General features: G+C 47.5%; 10 protein-coding genes across 10 annotated transcripts; 5 read left to right on the forward strand and 5 right to left on the reverse strand.

Moving 5' to 3' along the window:
• Positions 1 to 674: 674 nt before the first annotated feature.
• Positions 675 to 4088, forward strand: phoC (uncharacterized protein; the record flags this gene model as incomplete). Its single annotated transcript, XM_057095609.1, has 5 exons — positions 675 to 758; positions 823 to 951; positions 1006 to 1056; positions 1123 to 3801; positions 3873 to 4088. Coding segments are annotated over 5 exons (3159 nt in total), but the record flags the coding sequence as incomplete, so codon positions are not given.
• Positions 4089 to 4540: 452 nt separating this feature from the next.
• Positions 4541 to 5211, reverse strand: N7483_012183 (uncharacterized protein; the record flags this gene model as incomplete). Its single annotated transcript, XM_057095610.1, has 2 exons — positions 4541 to 4695; positions 4761 to 5211. 2 exons carry the CDS (start codon positions 5209 to 5211, stop codon positions 4541 to 4543), a joined length of 606 nt encoding a protein of 201 aa, XP_056941581.1.
• A 530-nt stretch (positions 5212 to 5741) lies between these two features.
• N7483_012184 (mitochondrial 54S ribosomal protein uL3m) lies at positions 5742 to 6681 on the forward strand (the record flags this gene model as incomplete). The annotated part of the gene is made up of 2 exons (XM_057095611.1): positions 5742 to 6531; positions 6590 to 6681. The coding sequence occupies 2 exons, from the start codon at positions 5742 to 5744 to the stop codon at positions 6679 to 6681; spliced, it is 882 nt and encodes a 293-aa protein (XP_056941582.1).
• Positions 6682 to 6931: 250 nt separating this feature from the next.
• N7483_012185 (cytochrome c oxidase assembly factor 1 family protein) lies at positions 6932 to 7560 on the reverse strand (the record flags this gene model as incomplete). Its single annotated transcript, XM_057095612.1, has 2 exons — positions 6932 to 7021; positions 7102 to 7560. The coding sequence occupies 2 exons, from the start codon at positions 7558 to 7560 to the stop codon at positions 6932 to 6934; spliced, it is 549 nt and encodes a 182-aa protein (XP_056941583.1).
• Positions 7561 to 7745: 185 nt separating this feature from the next.
• On the forward strand, positions 7746 to 8398 carry N7483_012186 (uncharacterized protein; the record flags this gene model as incomplete). The annotated part of the gene is made up of 3 exons (XM_057095613.1): positions 7746 to 7889; positions 7939 to 8234; positions 8332 to 8398. 3 exons carry the CDS (start codon positions 7746 to 7748, stop codon positions 8396 to 8398), a joined length of 507 nt encoding a protein of 168 aa, XP_056941584.1.
• Positions 8399 to 8814: 416 nt separating this feature from the next.
• N7483_012187 (putative JmjC domain protein) lies at positions 8815 to 11182 on the reverse strand (the record flags this gene model as incomplete). The annotated part of the gene is made up of 2 exons (XM_057095614.1): positions 8815 to 10709; positions 10924 to 11182. 2 exons carry the CDS (start codon positions 11180 to 11182, stop codon positions 8815 to 8817), a joined length of 2154 nt encoding a protein of 717 aa, XP_056941585.1.
• Positions 11183 to 11857: 675 nt separating this feature from the next.
• N7483_012188 (putative para-hydroxybenzoate-polyprenyltransferase Coq2) lies at positions 11858 to 13114 on the forward strand (the record flags this gene model as incomplete). Its single annotated transcript, XM_057095615.1, has 1 exon — positions 11858 to 13114. One exon carries the CDS (start codon positions 11858 to 11860, stop codon positions 13112 to 13114), a length of 1257 nt encoding a protein of 418 aa, XP_056941586.1.
• Positions 13115 to 13134: 20 nt separating this feature from the next.
• N7483_012189 (putative flavoprotein) lies at positions 13135 to 13905 on the reverse strand (the record flags this gene model as incomplete). Its single annotated transcript, XM_057095616.1, has 2 exons — positions 13135 to 13527; positions 13582 to 13905. The coding sequence occupies 2 exons, from the start codon at positions 13903 to 13905 to the stop codon at positions 13135 to 13137; spliced, it is 717 nt and encodes a 238-aa protein (XP_056941587.1).
• A 175-nt stretch (positions 13906 to 14080) lies between these two features.
• On the forward strand, positions 14081 to 14689 carry N7483_012190 (monothiol glutaredoxin GRX5; the record flags this gene model as incomplete). Its single annotated transcript, XM_057095617.1, has 3 exons — positions 14081 to 14104; positions 14186 to 14465; positions 14535 to 14689. The coding sequence occupies 3 exons, from the start codon at positions 14081 to 14083 to the stop codon at positions 14687 to 14689; spliced, it is 459 nt and encodes a 152-aa protein (XP_056941588.1).
• Positions 14690 to 15065: 376 nt separating this feature from the next.
• Positions 15066 to 16537, reverse strand: N7483_012191 (ethanolamine-phosphate cytidylyltransferase; the record flags this gene model as incomplete). The annotated part of the gene is made up of 3 exons (XM_057095618.1): positions 15066 to 16158; positions 16223 to 16340; positions 16411 to 16537. The coding sequence occupies 3 exons, from the start codon at positions 16535 to 16537 to the stop codon at positions 15066 to 15068; spliced, it is 1338 nt and encodes a 445-aa protein (XP_056941589.1).
• Between the last annotated feature and the right edge of the window lie 87 nt (positions 16538 to 16624).

A 16624-nucleotide genomic window follows, 5' to 3' on the forward strand; every position in this document is an offset into this window, starting at 1 on the left:
CCCGATCTCATATCCCGTTGACCCAAAACGTGCGCCCGCTGTTCACGGTGATTGGCGGTCCAAGCTCCCCACCAGCTTTAAACCTCGTGAACATCGCTCCTGCCACTTTTGATGATCAATGAGAATCGTGCCTTCTTCTTTGGATTGGTTCTGGATCCTTACTCTTTTGGTTCAACTTGTGACTTGATTCTTACTATGATCATGTACTTTTAACCATCCCTCCCCTCCTAACAAAAAAAATACAACCTCGATCCTTCCCTTGATGTCCCTTCATCTCTTGATGGAATACTTCCACCAAAACGGGCCATCTTTATACCAGTTCTTGTCATACGCCCGGTGACATTACGGAGTGCACCTGTCCCACTATCATCTTCCCCACTCATCGTGCTGTTCGCCCCTCCCCCCTCGAGTCCCTGGGGTGCCTGGGACCTCTCTTCCTCTTTCCTCTTCTTTCCTCCCCACCCACCCTTTCTCAATCTGTCCTCTCGCTTTTTATTTATTCTCGGAGTCTCCCTTTGAGTCACTCCCTGCCATTTTCTAATTCTCCACGAGCGACCCTACGATTTTTCCCCCTCGTGAGCGCTCAAGCTGAGCACCTGCGAATATGTGAGTTTAGCGGCTCCTTCCCCCGAAGCAATGCGCCGTGAGTCTCATAATCCTGACTCTCTTGCAGGAAGTTCGGCAAACAGATCCAGCGCCGGCAGCTTGATCTCCCCGAATATGCAGCTAGCTTCGTCAATTACAAGGCACTGAAGAAGGTACGAACTATTTCCAGTCATAACGGATCGGAACACCGGAGCTAATCTCTTCTTTTCACTATAGCTTATCAAGCAACTGAGTGCTACACCTACCATCCCGGCTCAAAGAACCCCAGAAGAGATTGCTCAAGATGGCGCTCTCGACCCACAAGCCTCTTTACGAGCGAATAAAGAGGTGTTCTTCTTTCGTTTGGTTCGTCGATCATCCTATACACTGCTATTACTCGGGATTAACGGATTTGAGTAGGAGCGAGAAATTGAAAAAGTCAATGCTTTCTACTTGCAGAAAGAATCGGAGGTATTTTTTTTTTCTCCTTCCTTCCTTTTGGAGTAGCTCAGATGCAAACTCACACTCAATCTATAGTTCTCCCTCCGTCTCAAAACTTTGGTCGACAAGAAGCGCGTGATTCAATCCCGAACAGTATCCAACTCAAAAGCCCCATCAAACTTCAAGGCTTTATTTGAAGGACTGCAACAATTCGATGGCGACTTGAATAAATTGCAGCAGTTTGTGGAAATCAACGAAACTGCTGTATCTAAAATTCTTAAGAAGTGGGATAAGACTTCCAAATCTCGCTTAAAGGAGCTCTATCTGCAGCGTGCAGTGGAGGTACAGCCTTGTTTCAACCGGGAGGTTCTTCGTGATCTATCAGACCGAGCGACGACAGCCCGGTTGGAGTCGGAGGCTTGGGCAGAAGGCGAGAACTTACAGTTTGATACGTCCCGCCCCACCGAACGTACCATGGCACCTGGATTTGGCACCGAGGAGGAAGAGCTGGACCTCCAGATCTTGCAGTCCGCCTCAACCGGCAATTTGCAGACCCTGCGTGAGTGGTTAGCCAAGTTGCAATCATCTCCCGATGCTCGTGATCGTGCCACAAGGACATTCTTAACTGCAATCAATGGGTCTTCGGATGAGGTCCTCGCTCTTCTTCTGGAAAGTGGATTGGTTGACGTCCATGCTGAGGATGATATCAATGAAAGGAATTGCCTTCACGAAGCTGCTATCTCTGGACGAGACTTCGTCCTCGCAGCAGGCATTAAGGCATCGGTTGATATTTCTCGATCTGATGTCTATGGCCGTATTCCTCTGCACTATGCCTGTATGCACGGCCGTGTGGATATGGTGCGAGAGTTACTGGCGGTTGGTTCACACACGGTAGATGTGACCGACCATGATAACTTCACTCCCCTGATCCACAGTATCGTGAAACGTCAGCTTGCATGTGCCAAGCAGGTTCTCATTAACAACGCTCGCATTGACCCGTCATCAGACTCAGATCACATCCCACTGAACCTTGCCTGTCAGCATGGTTCTTTGCCAATCGTCCAGATGCTTCTAGAGCGAAAGGCTCGCCTGCTGCCCGATGCGGAGGGTCTTTACCCCCAACACATGGTAGCTCGCGCATCGCAATCGCCGGACCTGCTCCTGCTGCTGAAGCAACATGGAGCGGATTTGAACCAACAGGATAAGCTGTATCAATGGACGCCACTTTTCCACGCGGCAAGCGAGGGCTGTGTACCCTGTCTACGGACACTTCTGGAGCTTGGCGTGGATGCGCAGGTTGCAGATGAAAAGGGTCTTTCAGCCATGTACTACGCTGCCTGGGAAGGGCATCTTGAGTGCATGTTGCTCCTCTGGGCTCAACCAGTGGAGGAAATTCCCCCACAGCGACCCCTGGATGTCCTGAACGGGTTCAAATTCCAGTCTTCTGATTCGATGGACATTGGACGACGAGCGAGTTCGGCGGAGATGGAGATTGCTGATGGTATCCCTGATCTTTCTCTGCCTCCTCCAATTATTCCTCTACGACGCTACGGCCACAATTTCCTCGATAAGAAGGTTTTTGTGCAACTGCTGTTTGATCAAGGGAACGCCAGCTCCATTGCCTTTGACCAGGCTGGAAGGCATCCGGCTGCTAGACTTACTATCTCATCTAAGATCTCCGATTTGATTCCAAGGACCATCATGTTACCCATTCAAGATGATGCTCGCACGATATCCTTCCATGTGGATAGCCTGGACACTTTCACTGTCGATTTCGAGATCTTCCCTACCTTTGGTTCCAAGGTTATCGCGAAGAGTGTGGCTTTACCAGTCATCTTCCGCGCTGAAAAGTCTAGTACGGGAACCTGCTGCCTGCCTCTCTTTGACCCTCGTCTTCGGGCTATCGGGCAGCTCCGATTTAATTTCCAGGTTATCAAGCCTTATCACGGGGACCCCCTGGAGATTACACACTTTGCGACGTACTGGAAGGCAACGGGGGCTATCGATTCAGAGCACAACGGGCTGGTCACTGGTTCCAGCTTGTCTGGAGATTATGTGCAACTCTTTGTGCAACTGACTCGAGACCGGGTGCCGGTTCTTTACCCGCAATTCCTCATCAACCATCATGGAATTGACCTCCCCATTTGTCAATTGACATACGAGCAGTTCCAGACTATTGGTGCGACGCGGGGTATTGACAGAAATACTCTGCTTCAATTCTTGAAGACTCAAGCTCTTGAGGATATGCCCCAAGCCCATCGTCTTCTAGCGGGATCTTTCATGTCACTACAGGATGTTCTGCACGAGCTTCCCATTGGCTTGAATGTTAACCTCTCCATCCTTTATCCATCTAGCGCCGAGGAGAAATCCCTTGAGATGACTTCTCTGGCTGACGTTAATAGCTTTGCTGATGCGATCCTAACTGATGTGTTCCACCATGCCCGGGAGTCTCGTGATACGAACCTCGACTTTATGCGCTCAGTGGTGTTTACCTCTTACAACGCTAACATCTGCACTGCCCTGAATTGGAAGCAACCTAATTGTGAGTTTGCACCATTTCTTAGTACTTCATTTAGGATCAATTACTCATCGTTCATCTCTTTAGATCCCGTCCTTCTTTGTAATGACCTGGGCCAAATTCGAGACCTGGCTCGCAATGTGGACACCCTCCCCCATGTAAACAGCAGTGGACGAACCTCGATGTCGATTAAGGAATCTGCGCGCATCGCTCAAAGCAATAACTTTATGGGCCTAATCTGCCGTTCAAGTCTCTTGGTATGTCTCCCATTTTCTCTCTATTCAATCTTGAATTCATCAAGAATGATCCCTAACTGGAAATTTATTAGAACGTCGTTCCTGCTCTTGTGGAGACTATCAAAGAACTCGGCCTTGTCTTGGTGGCTGATACCTCTGATGAGACTGGTCAACCTGAACGCAGAGACTCTGTGGCTGATGCCGATGCCATGGGTGTGGCGGAATGGGCTTACCGAATGCCTGACGGTGTGAACGGCGCCATGAAAGCCAATGGTGTTCTCCGATTCAACGATATGGTCGATATGTGATCTCGAAATCACTTTCCATCCAATCCGTCCTATTGCTTTCTCTCCCTTCCAAACTTTTGCCATTTGAGACGAAGATTACGAGATTTCAGTAGCTTTATGCCATTTTTCCCATGTTGACGACTTGCTTTTTTTTTCTTGTCTTTTTCTCCTTGGCCAGCTATCCGGATGGCGGATCATTTGCGAGCGAGTTGTAATTCCAGTCTGGGTTTCATTTCTTCACGGAGGCTCTTTTTTTCTGCTCTTTTGATTCTTTACTTGTTCACATGGTACCGCTGGGATAGAAAAGGTCAAGGTTGGCGCAGAAAGGTGTATCATATCTTGTAGATTGAGTGGGGAGGGCGCATACTTGCGCCGGATTAGATTCTAAAATGGCTATCTAATGTACAATGTTCTGCTCAATGCCAATATAAGTTAACATCAAGTCAGGGTTTCAGTAGTGGTAAAATGTTGTTTCAAGGGGTCTTAGGCTTGCGCTTGCCAATATCCCAGCCCCAGCGTCGCAATGTCTGCACAACCTTAGGAGTCACGGCGGCTGTCAATGGAACACGGACGAAAATGAAGACACTCTTGTGGATTGCATAAGCTAATGCAAGCTGTGTCCAGATACCTGTGTAATCAAGAAAATGTTAGATCATATATAACCCGTTAGAGTAAGGAGGAGAAAAAACATACTGGCTTCTTCAAGGCTAGACTTCTCAGCCTCAACAATAGCACCCACTTCACCTTCCTCGGTCTGAGTTTCCTTCTTAGGGAAAAGAGATGGGAAAACACCCTTCACAGATTCAACAACCGCATGCTCAAAATGTCCAATTCGCTCAACGCCCAATAACCGCACCATGGCAAAACAAATAGGGAAATCCATCGCTGATAGTGTCAAGTAAACACCTAGCGCAGCCCATCCATATTCCCGTGATAGTTTCTTTAGACGAGCTGAAATCGATCCGCTTTCTTTTGATGTAGATGTAGATTGCTTTGAGGCTCCAGAGTTGAATCGTACTTGGTTGGATTTCGCGCGGAAGAATGGCTGAAATTGAGACTGAGATCGGGGGAATCGAATCGAGCGCGACAGCATCGTAGGGTTATGAATCTTTGTGCTTGTGCTTATGGAGCGCTGGAGGCGCATGTTTTTTGAGAGTATTGTGAGGATCCGTGAGGAGAACATCGCGACTGCTGTTTGAGGGTTTCGTGGTGATGGGGTTGTAAGTTGGGATAGGTGGGTTTTAAGACGTGTATTAGGTGATAGGAAAACAGGTACTGCACATGTGTGAGGTTTGTGCAAAAGGTGACTCTGACTCTGTAAGTGAGAAAGGGTTCTATCGGGTTCTCTTTTTTTTAGAGGATCCCGGCGTCGGCGTCGGCGTTAATGGCTCCGGTCCGATTATACGGGATTGATTTATTTGTACTAAATTGGAGTAATTGATATTGGATAATATATAAAGAGATATGAGTAGTTAGATGTATGTATTTTCAGCATGTATTTAGTATGAATAAAGTATCTAATGAGACATAATATACTCCTTATACTATGTACTGCACTACTTGTATACTCTGCCACAGGTGCTCTATATCCGCGCTGACTCAGCATCGACCAAAAACTTCATTCAATACTGTACAATGATCTTCCTATTCTTCACCTCCACTAAATCACCCACCATGTCACTGCGTCTATCTGGAAAGCTATTCCAGCTTTTCGCATCCGCTTGGGATGCCCAATTCAGCGTCCCCCGCATCACTACCCGATCCTTCGGTATCAAATCTCTCAACACACCTAAACCAAGCCGCTTCAGCATTGGTCCCGGTCTCCCCGTCCTCGAGTCTACATCCACAGCTGCTCTCCGCCGTAAAGCCTTTTCGCTTCCTCTTCGCACCGGTGCCGTCGCTATTAAGAAGGGAATGACAGCTATCTTTGATCCCGAAACTGGAAAACGTACCTCCTGCACTGTCCTGCAATTGGATCGCGTGGAGGTCCTCTCCCACAAGACTCGTCAGAAACATGGATACTTCGCTGTCCAGGTCGGAGCTGGCTGGAGACACCCTAGCAATGTTACCAAGGCTATGCTGGGTCACTTTGCTGCGAATGGTCTCTCCCCTAAGCGCGATATCTTTGAATTCCGCGTAAAGGATGAATCTGGTCTCTTACCTGTTGGTGAGAGTATCCCCGCAAGTTGGTTCCAGTTGGGTCAGTATGTCGATGCCCGCTCGAATACTAAGGGTAAGGGTTTTGCGGGTGTTATGAAACGTCATGGCTTCGGTGGTCAGGATCGTTCTCACGGTGTTAGTTTGACCCATCGTTCTATGGGTTCGGCGGGTCCGAGTCAGGGTGGTGGTTCGCGTGTTTATCCTGGAAAGAAGATGGCGGGTAATATGGGAAATAACCAGAACACTTTGCAGAACTTGAAGGTTTTGCAGGTGGATGTTGAGGCTGGTATTGTGGTTGTTAGTGGTATGTTTGAGGCTCCTCTCAACAGTCCGTGTTTCCCATGCTAATACTTTGATTATAGGCTCCGTCAGTGGCCCCAAGGGATGTGTTGTCCGTATTCAGGATGCTGTTAAGAAGCCTTGGCCTGAAGTCCCTACTCCTGAGTCTGCCTAAGCAATAGCTGCAGTCGACAGAAAATATGTACTAGTACACTATTCACTTCACCATACGCGCAATACTTTTTACTTGAGCGGCGTTTGTATATGATACATCAAATGATATCCTTTTTTTCCTTTTTCGATTTTTCTCCCACTGGCAGGTTCAAGTCTTTCGTCTGTGGACTGGACTGGTACACGAATATCAAGCCTAACGCCGGTTCCATGCACAAGGCTATGTATTGTACAAATTCGCTCACGCGAATGATTCACTGTTGCTGGAAGGGGTCGGTATCCTTATCCAGCAATTGCACCACGGTTCCATCTTCGGTTTCGAGACTCCATTCCTCGGTGCGGAACTAGATGATGAAGATTAGCATCTCAATTGAACAGGTTATTCAGATAATGTAACGCCAATCGCAATCACGGTGGAACTCACATAACTCATCCGATCAGGTCGGACACTCTTAAACCTCATCTTTCCAGTAGTCTTAGTCCCCTTAACCCAAAACGAAATATCAATTCGTCCATGCAACTGATTCATCTCTCCACTAATCCATGGAATCTGCTGCGCAAAATAGATCTCATCTCCGAGGATCTCCCGCGCCTGAGAAGATGTGCGTAGGGCGTACAATGTGCTACTAACAACACTCGATGACGACTTCTGGTAGTTGAAAATACCGAACATGGCAGCTCCGACAGCCACAGCGAACAGAGGAAATGTGCGCATCCATCGTCGGTTCGTGTTGATGTTAGGTAGCTCCCGATCTGCTCGTCGCTCCATTAATGGGCCGGTGTTTGGGCCTGGCGCCGGGATCATCGTGCGTCGGGGGGCATTTCGAGAGAGTTGTTTTAATTGGGAAAGTCCCGTACGTCGGGTAAGGCGTGAGGTGAGCATTTTGGTGGTGGGTGTAGTTTAGGATCTTGGGGATGAGCTGATGTTCTGATGTTCTGATGATTGGGATTTCCGTACTATGTACAAACAGGACAAACATCCCTCCCCGACGTCACCTGAATATACATTTCTACCTAAATTATTTACTTCCTTTTAAATATTTACATTTTACATCCTTCCCTGTTATTATGGCAGCTGTACGACTACGAAAAGCTTTTCGCTATCCTGAAGATTCAGATGAGAATGAACGTCCAGAACTCGATGAGGAGGAACAGGAGCGTGTGATCGAGCAATTACAGCGCCAGAATGATGTCCGCAATGCTCAATACAACGTATATCTAGCCCCCACTGATTATTTTTATTCATTTCTGACATCTCTAGCTCATATTTACTGCCATTCCATTGCTTTCTATAACGGCTTTTATCTCACCATTATGGAATGCATCTACTCTGGATCGTCTCTGCTCTTTCTTAGGCATTCTTTCTCTACTGGGAACCGCTTATATCATGCGCCAGTTTCCTCTTCATCCAGATCGAAAGGGTAAGAAACCTTTATTTGTCGATGATGAGCATTTGGTACTTGTTCGGAACTCTTTGATCCCCGTTAATTCTGGGCTTTGTGCACTGCTGGGATTGTATTTCTTTTTCGGCGCTGGTTCTACACACTGGCCTGCAGTGTATCTTGTTCCTGGTGGTAAGTTATTCTATACTGATGTGTGTTGCCATATGCTTACATTGCTTTATAGCTATGTTTGGAGCTATCTTGCTTGCAAGGGAGGTTATGCGTGAGGTGGATCTCTCAGCTCTTAAGGATCTTCAATACGACCACAAGGGTGCCTAAGTAAATGTAGTTTAGAATAATGGAACTTTTTTGATTATTTTACAAGTGGTCATTATTGCGCGTAGCAATGCGGGATATCCTGATGCGGATAATCAGTAGTTGGAGGGTTGCGATCCAATTAATGCATCCTGCACAGAAAAGTCGGATTTGTCCGGGGGTATCAAATTTGGTGTTAATCAAAGCCGATGGCAATGAAATGAGAAGTTAAACAGGAAATTCACTCTGTTTTTTCTTCGTACTGGGAGGATTGCCAGCTGGGGTCTGGTGTTGATATGAAATTGTTTCATCAGAATGAAACCAGATTTGTTCAAGGACATCAATTTTGGCATCACAAAGGCTGGAGGCAATGATGGGAGCGATGAAGGTGTCGAACTAAGAGACCGTCGACTCATTTTCCAATACATGTTCTTCATCCTCTACCGGGCCGGTGTATGGAAGGGTGAGAAGGGAAGGGTCAACTGGAATATCATCTGTGTCGTCTGCTGTTCTTGTTGGTCCACCCCTCCTTCTTCCCCGTGGTCACCCATCCCCGAGGATGGCTGACTCATGAAATTCTCATTCTCTTTCCAGGTCTCCACTCGCTTCATTTCAATGTCTGCAAGTTGTTGCTCCAAACGACGCATGCTGTTCTCCTCCAAATTGGGAATCCATCTCCAGTTCGACATGCGTAGGTTTACCAGGGATTCCACACTTCGCGGATCTGCAATCTTTCGGGTATCATGGCCAAGCATAATATGCTTGGGCTCATGTGGCTTCATCGCGGGATCTCGCTGGCAAGGCGTACAGTTGCACCGCTTATGGCAGCGCGGACACAGCCAGTGTGACTGGCCCATTGCCTCCTCTGGCTGGATATCAAATGCGCAGAACAAGATAGCATAGCAGTACTTCAAATTGCACCCTGAACATGCTGCTAACTTCCAAAAGGGGATGGTGTTTCGGCACATGTGGCAAGAGTCCATCCCCTCTTCCTTTTTTCCATTTCGAAGCTTTCGTCGCTTCCGAGGCTGGGGTCCATCGTCGTCACTGGCATCACCGCTAGGGCTGATGGACTTGGGTTTGTCCTTAGGCGATGACTCTAGGGCTTTAATATCAACCCATGGTCGGATTTTCAGCTGTCTCTGGCAAATCTCTGCAATGGGATTCCACTTGAGCTTGGAGCGTGCAGATAGTAAAGGAAGATGCTGGTCCTTGCGTAATTTGTTGTCACTGTTATTGGTCATCCCAATGATTTGGTTGCGCCAGGACTCGTGCTTGCTTCGAAGCTCCTCCCATGGAAACTGCTCTACCCATCTGAACCCAGAAATACATTTGCAACTTCTGCCTAGCACGTAGCAGTCCAGGCAGATATCATAGTTATCATCATCTCCCACGGGACAGGAAGGGCAGGTAAGGAAACGATTGAAAATATTGCAGCGGCAGTAGGAGCAAACCACATTGCCCTCAAACTTGATCAGTTCAATGTTCTCTTTGGTTGGCTCGAGAGCGGGGGAAAGACTCTCAGACAGTAGAATATCAGTGTAGAGAGAGAATAGGTTCTCAAAGTCTTTCCAAAGATTATGGACTTCAGTATTCTGCACTGGGGCCTTGTTTTTGAGAAGTTGGGAATAATGATTGAGTGCATAGTAAATGATTGCCTTGTTCTTGTACTGTTCGTCACGGCAAATCATTCGTGCACTCGGAAGTGCATCGTCCAGCGCCATCTTCAACGTCTCAACAGTGGTTCTATTCCATGCCACTTTCATGGTTCGAGTGCCACGGTTCCAGACCTGATGGGCTGCCAATGGTGGGACCAGGATAAGGTCTCCTGGTCTCTGGTTCACAACGTACGTCTTGAAAGGAGCCGCCTGCCATGCCTTCATTTGCGCAAAATGGTCCTCAATGTCAAGGTTGTGCCCTAACATGGAGCTCCAGTACTCGGAGACAACTTGTCGCTCCTTCGTTTCGGTCATCAACCAAATTGAGGATCCTGGCTTTGTTGCTTCACCATTTTCCATGTTGCCATTTGACGCCTCCACCATGATATTATGACCAAGACTAGCACACATCTCTTGGTGCGCTGGGGTGTAAGTGCCTTCATGGCCAATGTAGCACATGAGATTCTGCGCGCGCATTTCTTCCGGGAGACAACTCATCAAATCGCCTGATCTGGCGATTAGCTTGCCAGGCTTTCCATCTTGACCCTGCGTCTCGAGGTATGTTGGAGTGTCTGGACCTGGAACTGGGCGAGACCCGGGACCTGAGTACATGTGAGGTCCATCGTTCATGTAGAACAAGGACGGCGGGAGGAGGCTCTTTAAGCTTTCTTGCCACTCTGGGGGGGCAATCAATGTCTTTCAAGTAGAGTCTCTGCGGGCGATCAACTTTTCTGTAATGTGACCGAGAGAGGGTTGGCAGACATCTCAAATAATGTGAGAGGCTCATAGGTTTTGATTCTTTCTTCACCAGGTCACACACATTCTCCGCTATTTCCTCGTTAGATATGATCTATTTGTGGATGATTTCGGTGTCCATAGTGTGAAACTTACTCCGGTCGCACCTCTGAAGAAAGAGTCGGGAGAACAAGTGCGCGTTAAGGTGTGAATCATACCCCTCAATAACTAAAGGGATACCTTTCATAACCACATTCAAGCGTATAAGCTCTTCAAAAACATGTTTGGAGTGCGCATTGATGGAGTCACACAGAATTCGTGGTGCGTAGCTAAAGTTTGGCGTGGCTTCCACGATTTCATCGATATCAAGATCAACGGGGAAAGGCTCAAAGCCCGCGCGCGGTGGCGGACCCATGATGGAACAATTCAGGGTAGGCGGATTTAGAAGTCGAGGACTTTGTAGAGATATCCGGGTAGATCGCGGGGTAGATCGCGCATTCCGCGCATTCTCGATAGGGTACAAGCAACTTTGCTAAGAAGAATCAATTAGTTAGCTCTTTGTGATCCAGATGAGTTAAAGAAATGCATATAGATGAATGTATACCTCTCACCGCAGCCAGACAATGACCTTACCTCCTGACATAAACTTCACAACGCCGCCTCAAGAATCAGTGAACCAAGATCAGAAAATCCTCAGGCTGAGCTTTCGTGGTGTTCGGGGTAGTCGTGGTGGTTGTAATGATCAGGGTGATCGTGGTCACGATTCGTAGTTGTTGTGGTTATCGGGGTGAAAGAAATAGTAAAGATGGGGGTAGGTGAGGGAAGTGAGGGGAGAGAGAAAAACCAAAAAAAGATAGTGGTTCAATTGAAAAAAAGGGAAATGACAGTAGGGCAAACTACTCAGACAAGAATTCAATTTTAGTGAGAACTGTAAAGAGCTCCGAGTTGCTCAGATGGTGATGGTGATTACCACTTTTGGTCTAGCGTAGATCGGGGAAGCCCTTTTTTTGCATGAAACGCGACACGTTCTAGTTGTAGTGCTTGATACCAATTGACACCCTTTTTTTTCTCTTTCCACTTGATGATACCAATGCAATCATCTACTAAACTTCGCCAATTACTGGTGCAACAGGCCCATGGGTCTTGTTGGAGGTTCTCAGCTCGCCAACACCATAATCAAAGCTACAATGCACCCCGGAAATCCTCGGAGTTATCGACAGCTCTATATACTCGATCTCCTCGTTTCTCCCTCTCGATTCCCAAGACAACGACAGCAATTCAACACTCAAACATTCATTTCACAGCAGGAAAACCTCTGGCGCTAGAGGTGAAGACTCCCAACCCCGCGACGCATTATATCCCACCCCAGACCGGCTTAGTCGCTTCATTGCCTGCATCATGGATTCCATACGCCGAATTGGTTCGTCTGGATAAGCCCACTGGCACATATTATCTGTTCTTTCCGACGCTTTTCTCCACACTATTGGCTGCGCCAATGGCTACTGGTGTTACCCCGATACAAGTACTTGGTACAGCGGGACTTTTCTTTACTGGAGCTTTGATCATGCGCGGCGCGGGTTGTGCTATCAATGACTTGTGGGACCGAAACCTCGACCCACACGTAGAACGTACGAAATTCCGTCCCATTGCTCGCGGCGCGCTCTCTCCGCCTAAAGCTGTGCTCTTCACGGGTACGCAGTTACTGGCTGGATTGGCCGTTCTACTACAATTCCCTACCCAGTGCCTTTGGTATGGAATTCCCAGCTTGCCAATTGTGGTAGCTTACCCCTTGATGAAACGAATCACCAACTACCCACAATTGGTACTCGGTTTTGCTTTCTCCTGGGGTGCAATTATGGGATTCCCGGCTCTGGGTGTAGATCTACTGGTCAATCATGATGCTCTCTTAGCTGCTGGGGCATTGTACTCTAGCTGTATTGCTTGGACCGTTCTGTATGATATGATCTATGCGCATATGGACATCAAGGATGATGTGGCTGCAGGTATTAAATCGATCGCCCTGCGCCATGAACATAATACCAAGGCCGTCTTGACCGGTCTGGCAGCGGTCCAGGTAGGCCTGCTAGGGGCTGCTGGAGTTGCCGCAGGTGCAGGCCCGATCTTCTTCTTTGGAAGTTGCGGAAGTGCCATCGTTTCCCTGGGTCTCATGATTTGGAGAGTCCAACTCAAGAGTGTTTCAAATTGCTGGTGGTGGTTCAAAAATGGATGCATTTTCACCGGTGGAGGAATCACTTTGGGTCTTGCTGGCGATTATGCAGCGCAATATCTGGGGCTGTACAATGACAAAGTGTCACTACCGGAATCTGAGTCAACACAAGCACCCTGATGAGTTATCTTATATCTCCCTCAAGATTTGATGGCCGAAAGGCCCAGGTGCTCTTCCAAATGACGGACAATGTCTCTCCAGTCCATCATTCCACCATTTCCAACGTCACCACACGCCAAGGCTTTATCTATTGGAGGAAGAACAGTCACCCATCCTTCAGGATTGGCAGAACTCCATCCCCATTGGTCTCGTAGAATGCCTATTTGTTGACTAGTGATGGGTTGATTCCACATCGCGCTATTCATAGCAGGTGCTACGAAAATCCGCGGCTTCTCTGCTTTGAAATTCCCATCGACTAGGCCAGTTGTATCCCAGGCGCGTATGACTGACAGCAGGAGGTTGTCTGCGATTCCTACAGTCATCTTTGCCATTGTATTTGCTGATAGCGGTGCGATGAGTAACACATGTGCCCACTTATTTCATCGTCAGCAAGTTCTTGAATTATCCCAAAGATGTTAATTATTAACCTTGCGTAACTCGATATGCAATATATTATCCCCACGAATCCATGGTTTGGTCCATTCGTCCTCATCCCGATAAATTGCTTCCACGCCCTTGATCTTTTGAAGGCTATCCAGAATAGGTTGTTCGTTACTTTGACCTGATAAGAATCTTTCGGCAGCTTGAGTGACTATTATGCGCACCGAAACAGATGGGTGTTGACAGAGGGCCTCAGTAATCTGCGATAACTTGATAGAGGCTACTGAGCCTGAAGCGGCAATCAAACAATGGATTTTCTGGTCATTTTGATATTTCTGGGCTGAGAATGACTCGGAAGGAGCAGAGTCCATCATGGAAGAGAGAATCATGATATAAGGTAAATTGATTTATATGGAGGGGAGTCAGGGGACTATGATGTATCATGTAGGCTCCACATAGTGATTAGATAATAAAGAATATCAATTGGCTCCGGCTCTTAACATCTTGCTCCGTTCTTCCGTCACTCTCCAGTTCACTCCACTCATCATGTTTTCCAGGACAGTTTTCTCGGTATGATTGTTTTTAACTCCAATAACATTGTTAAACGTATGACAATATGATTATCACTGCAGTATCTTACCAAGATTACAGGCCTTCCGGCCCATCTCGCGGCCAGCTCCTCTGCGCGCTATTCGTGCCCCAGCATACCCTCTTCCTTCCATTCTCTACGCCCGCCTGATCTCCACAGAAACAAAGGCTGCAATTGATAAGGCCGTTGCTTCAGCTCCCGTGGTTCTGTTCATGAAAGGCACTCCTGAGACTCCTCAATGCGGCTTCTCACGTGCCAGCATTCAGATCCTGGGTCTCCAGGGTGTTGATCCTAAGAAGTTCGTTGCTTTCAACGTTCTAGAGGACCCTGAATTGCGCCAGGGTTAGTTTACTTGCTTGGCTTATCTGCTCACACTTCATAGCTTCATATACTGATTTGTCATCTCTACAGGTGTCAAGGAATACTCGGACTGGCCTACTATCCCTCAGTTGTACCTCGACAAGGAGTTTGTTGGTGGTTGTGATATCTTGATGTCCATGCACCAGAATGGTGAGCTTGCTAAATTACTTGAGAGCAAGGATGTTCTTGTGTCTGCGGACCAATAGAGGATTACTCTATTTCCTGTCCGTTCAACACATTGTATTATAAGATAATCACGTTCCAATCATCTCTCCTACCCTTACCTTGAATAGAAGTTCCTGGTGGATATCTATTACAGATGAGTTTGAATGAAACTAAAACTATGAACGCGTTTTCTCACCAAAGTAGTATGTGAAAATAGCACTACTAGTACCCTACATTTACGGATTGAGGTGCAAGGTATAACCATGAAATTATTAAAGAGACACCTAATAAGGTGTAGAAAATAGATTAATATTGCAATAGAAGTCCAGTTGATGGTAACTTCGCCGTATGTACAATGCCCGTTCTCTTTCTAATGTTCAATGTTTAATAGCCTGAGCTCCATGAGGATAGTGCAGTTTAAGCTGACGCTTGTTCTTGAGCCTTGACCAAGTCTTCGTTGACACTCTTCTCCAGCTTAGCCCGTTGTCGTGCCTCATACGCTTCTCGACTCTTTAAGATGCGATCAACAATTTCGCCTGCATTCACATGCTGGAAAGCATGGTGTGCAACCTCCTGGAAAATGCCCATCTCCTTTGGAGCAGTGTATGGGTCGTATGTCAGAGGGATGAATGTTGTAGGACCATGGTAAACGACATCGGGTACACCCAGCGGCAGAGCTCCCAAGTAAGGTCGGCTTGGTGTGAAGGGAGCCGAGAAGACAACTGCATGGATGTATCGGCATTGAAGCACGCAAAGACCACGCTCAAAGATGTTCATGATGGGATAGTTGAGACCCTTCCAGTGGTTAATGACATCGTCATCATGAATACCCGCAACGATGTAGGCTGGGGCGTAGTCTTCGTTATACTCCTTCAGTCGCTTCTCTTTCTGCTCTGGGTCGAACCAGCCCCGCTTCTGACCTTCAGCCTCTTCCATCTCCATGACCTGTCGAAGGAACTCGATATGGCCGGATGAAAAAAGATCGAAGCCGCCATCAACATAGACGACACGCTGGCCTGGTCTCGGGCCCTTTCCATCTACCAGAGTCTCGAAAGTTCCGGCCTCCTTGACACGATGATCAATCTTCGCCATCCCGGATGCAGTCCATGTCCAAACCTGAGGACCAGGCTCATGGCCACTTTCATCAGTTGCATAATCCCGAATTCTTTGCACAAGATCGGCTGCCGAGGCCTTGCGTTCTTCGGGGCTTCCTGATCCTTCTTCTCCTGTCAGAGCTCCCTTGACTGATTTGATGAAGTGGTTCTTTGTGCAAAGAAGCATGCGGCCAACCAAATCCGTTGTGGATATGCCAGGTGTTCGTTTCACAACCTTGAAGCGCCCAGCTGCCTTGACATATCGATAACAATCATTGCCATCGCTGTCTGATGTAATGTCGTCACCATGAACAACGTATTTACAACCGTAGTGGGAAACCCAGGGTAGGTAGGTCACGTAGGGAGCATGAGGAACGCTTTGAGTAGCCCATCGACAAGCATCAACGGCTGAGACTCTATCAACCAAGCAAGGGACACCGATCAGCGAATGTGCTAGTTCAAAGGGGAAAGAGTACAAACCGTTCATCCAAGGACATCACTGTTGGTCCCTTGTTTTCCAGAATTGCTTGATCAGAATGGATACCGACGTATAACGCCTTGCCGAGTCGGCGCGCCTGAAGCATAGCACCAGCATGGCCTGTTTGTAGTAATGGTATCATGATTAGAACCCCCAATTTACCAATGCTTGGGGAAGCAGCATATCTTACCATGATGACTGAAATCGAAACATCCATCAACCCAAATACTATTCTCAGAGATAGGAAGATCCTCCTGAGGATCTACAGGCCATTGGCCTGGTTGGGGGATTTGTTCATCAAGAGGGACGGTATCCATTGCGGGTTTGGGTTCTGTTTGAATTGTTTCTTTGAATTGTTTCTTTGAATTGTTTCTTTGAATTGTTTCACAAAGAGTAGAAAGGAA

The sequence above is a fragment of the Penicillium malachiteum genome (genome assembly GCF_028827825.1).
Source record: "Penicillium malachiteum strain IBT 17515 chromosome Unknown utg000005l:1.0-9002435.0:326005.0-9005861.0, whole genome shotgun sequence".
Lineage (NCBI taxonomy): Eukaryota > Fungi > Ascomycota > Eurotiomycetes > Eurotiales > Aspergillaceae > Penicillium > Penicillium malachiteum.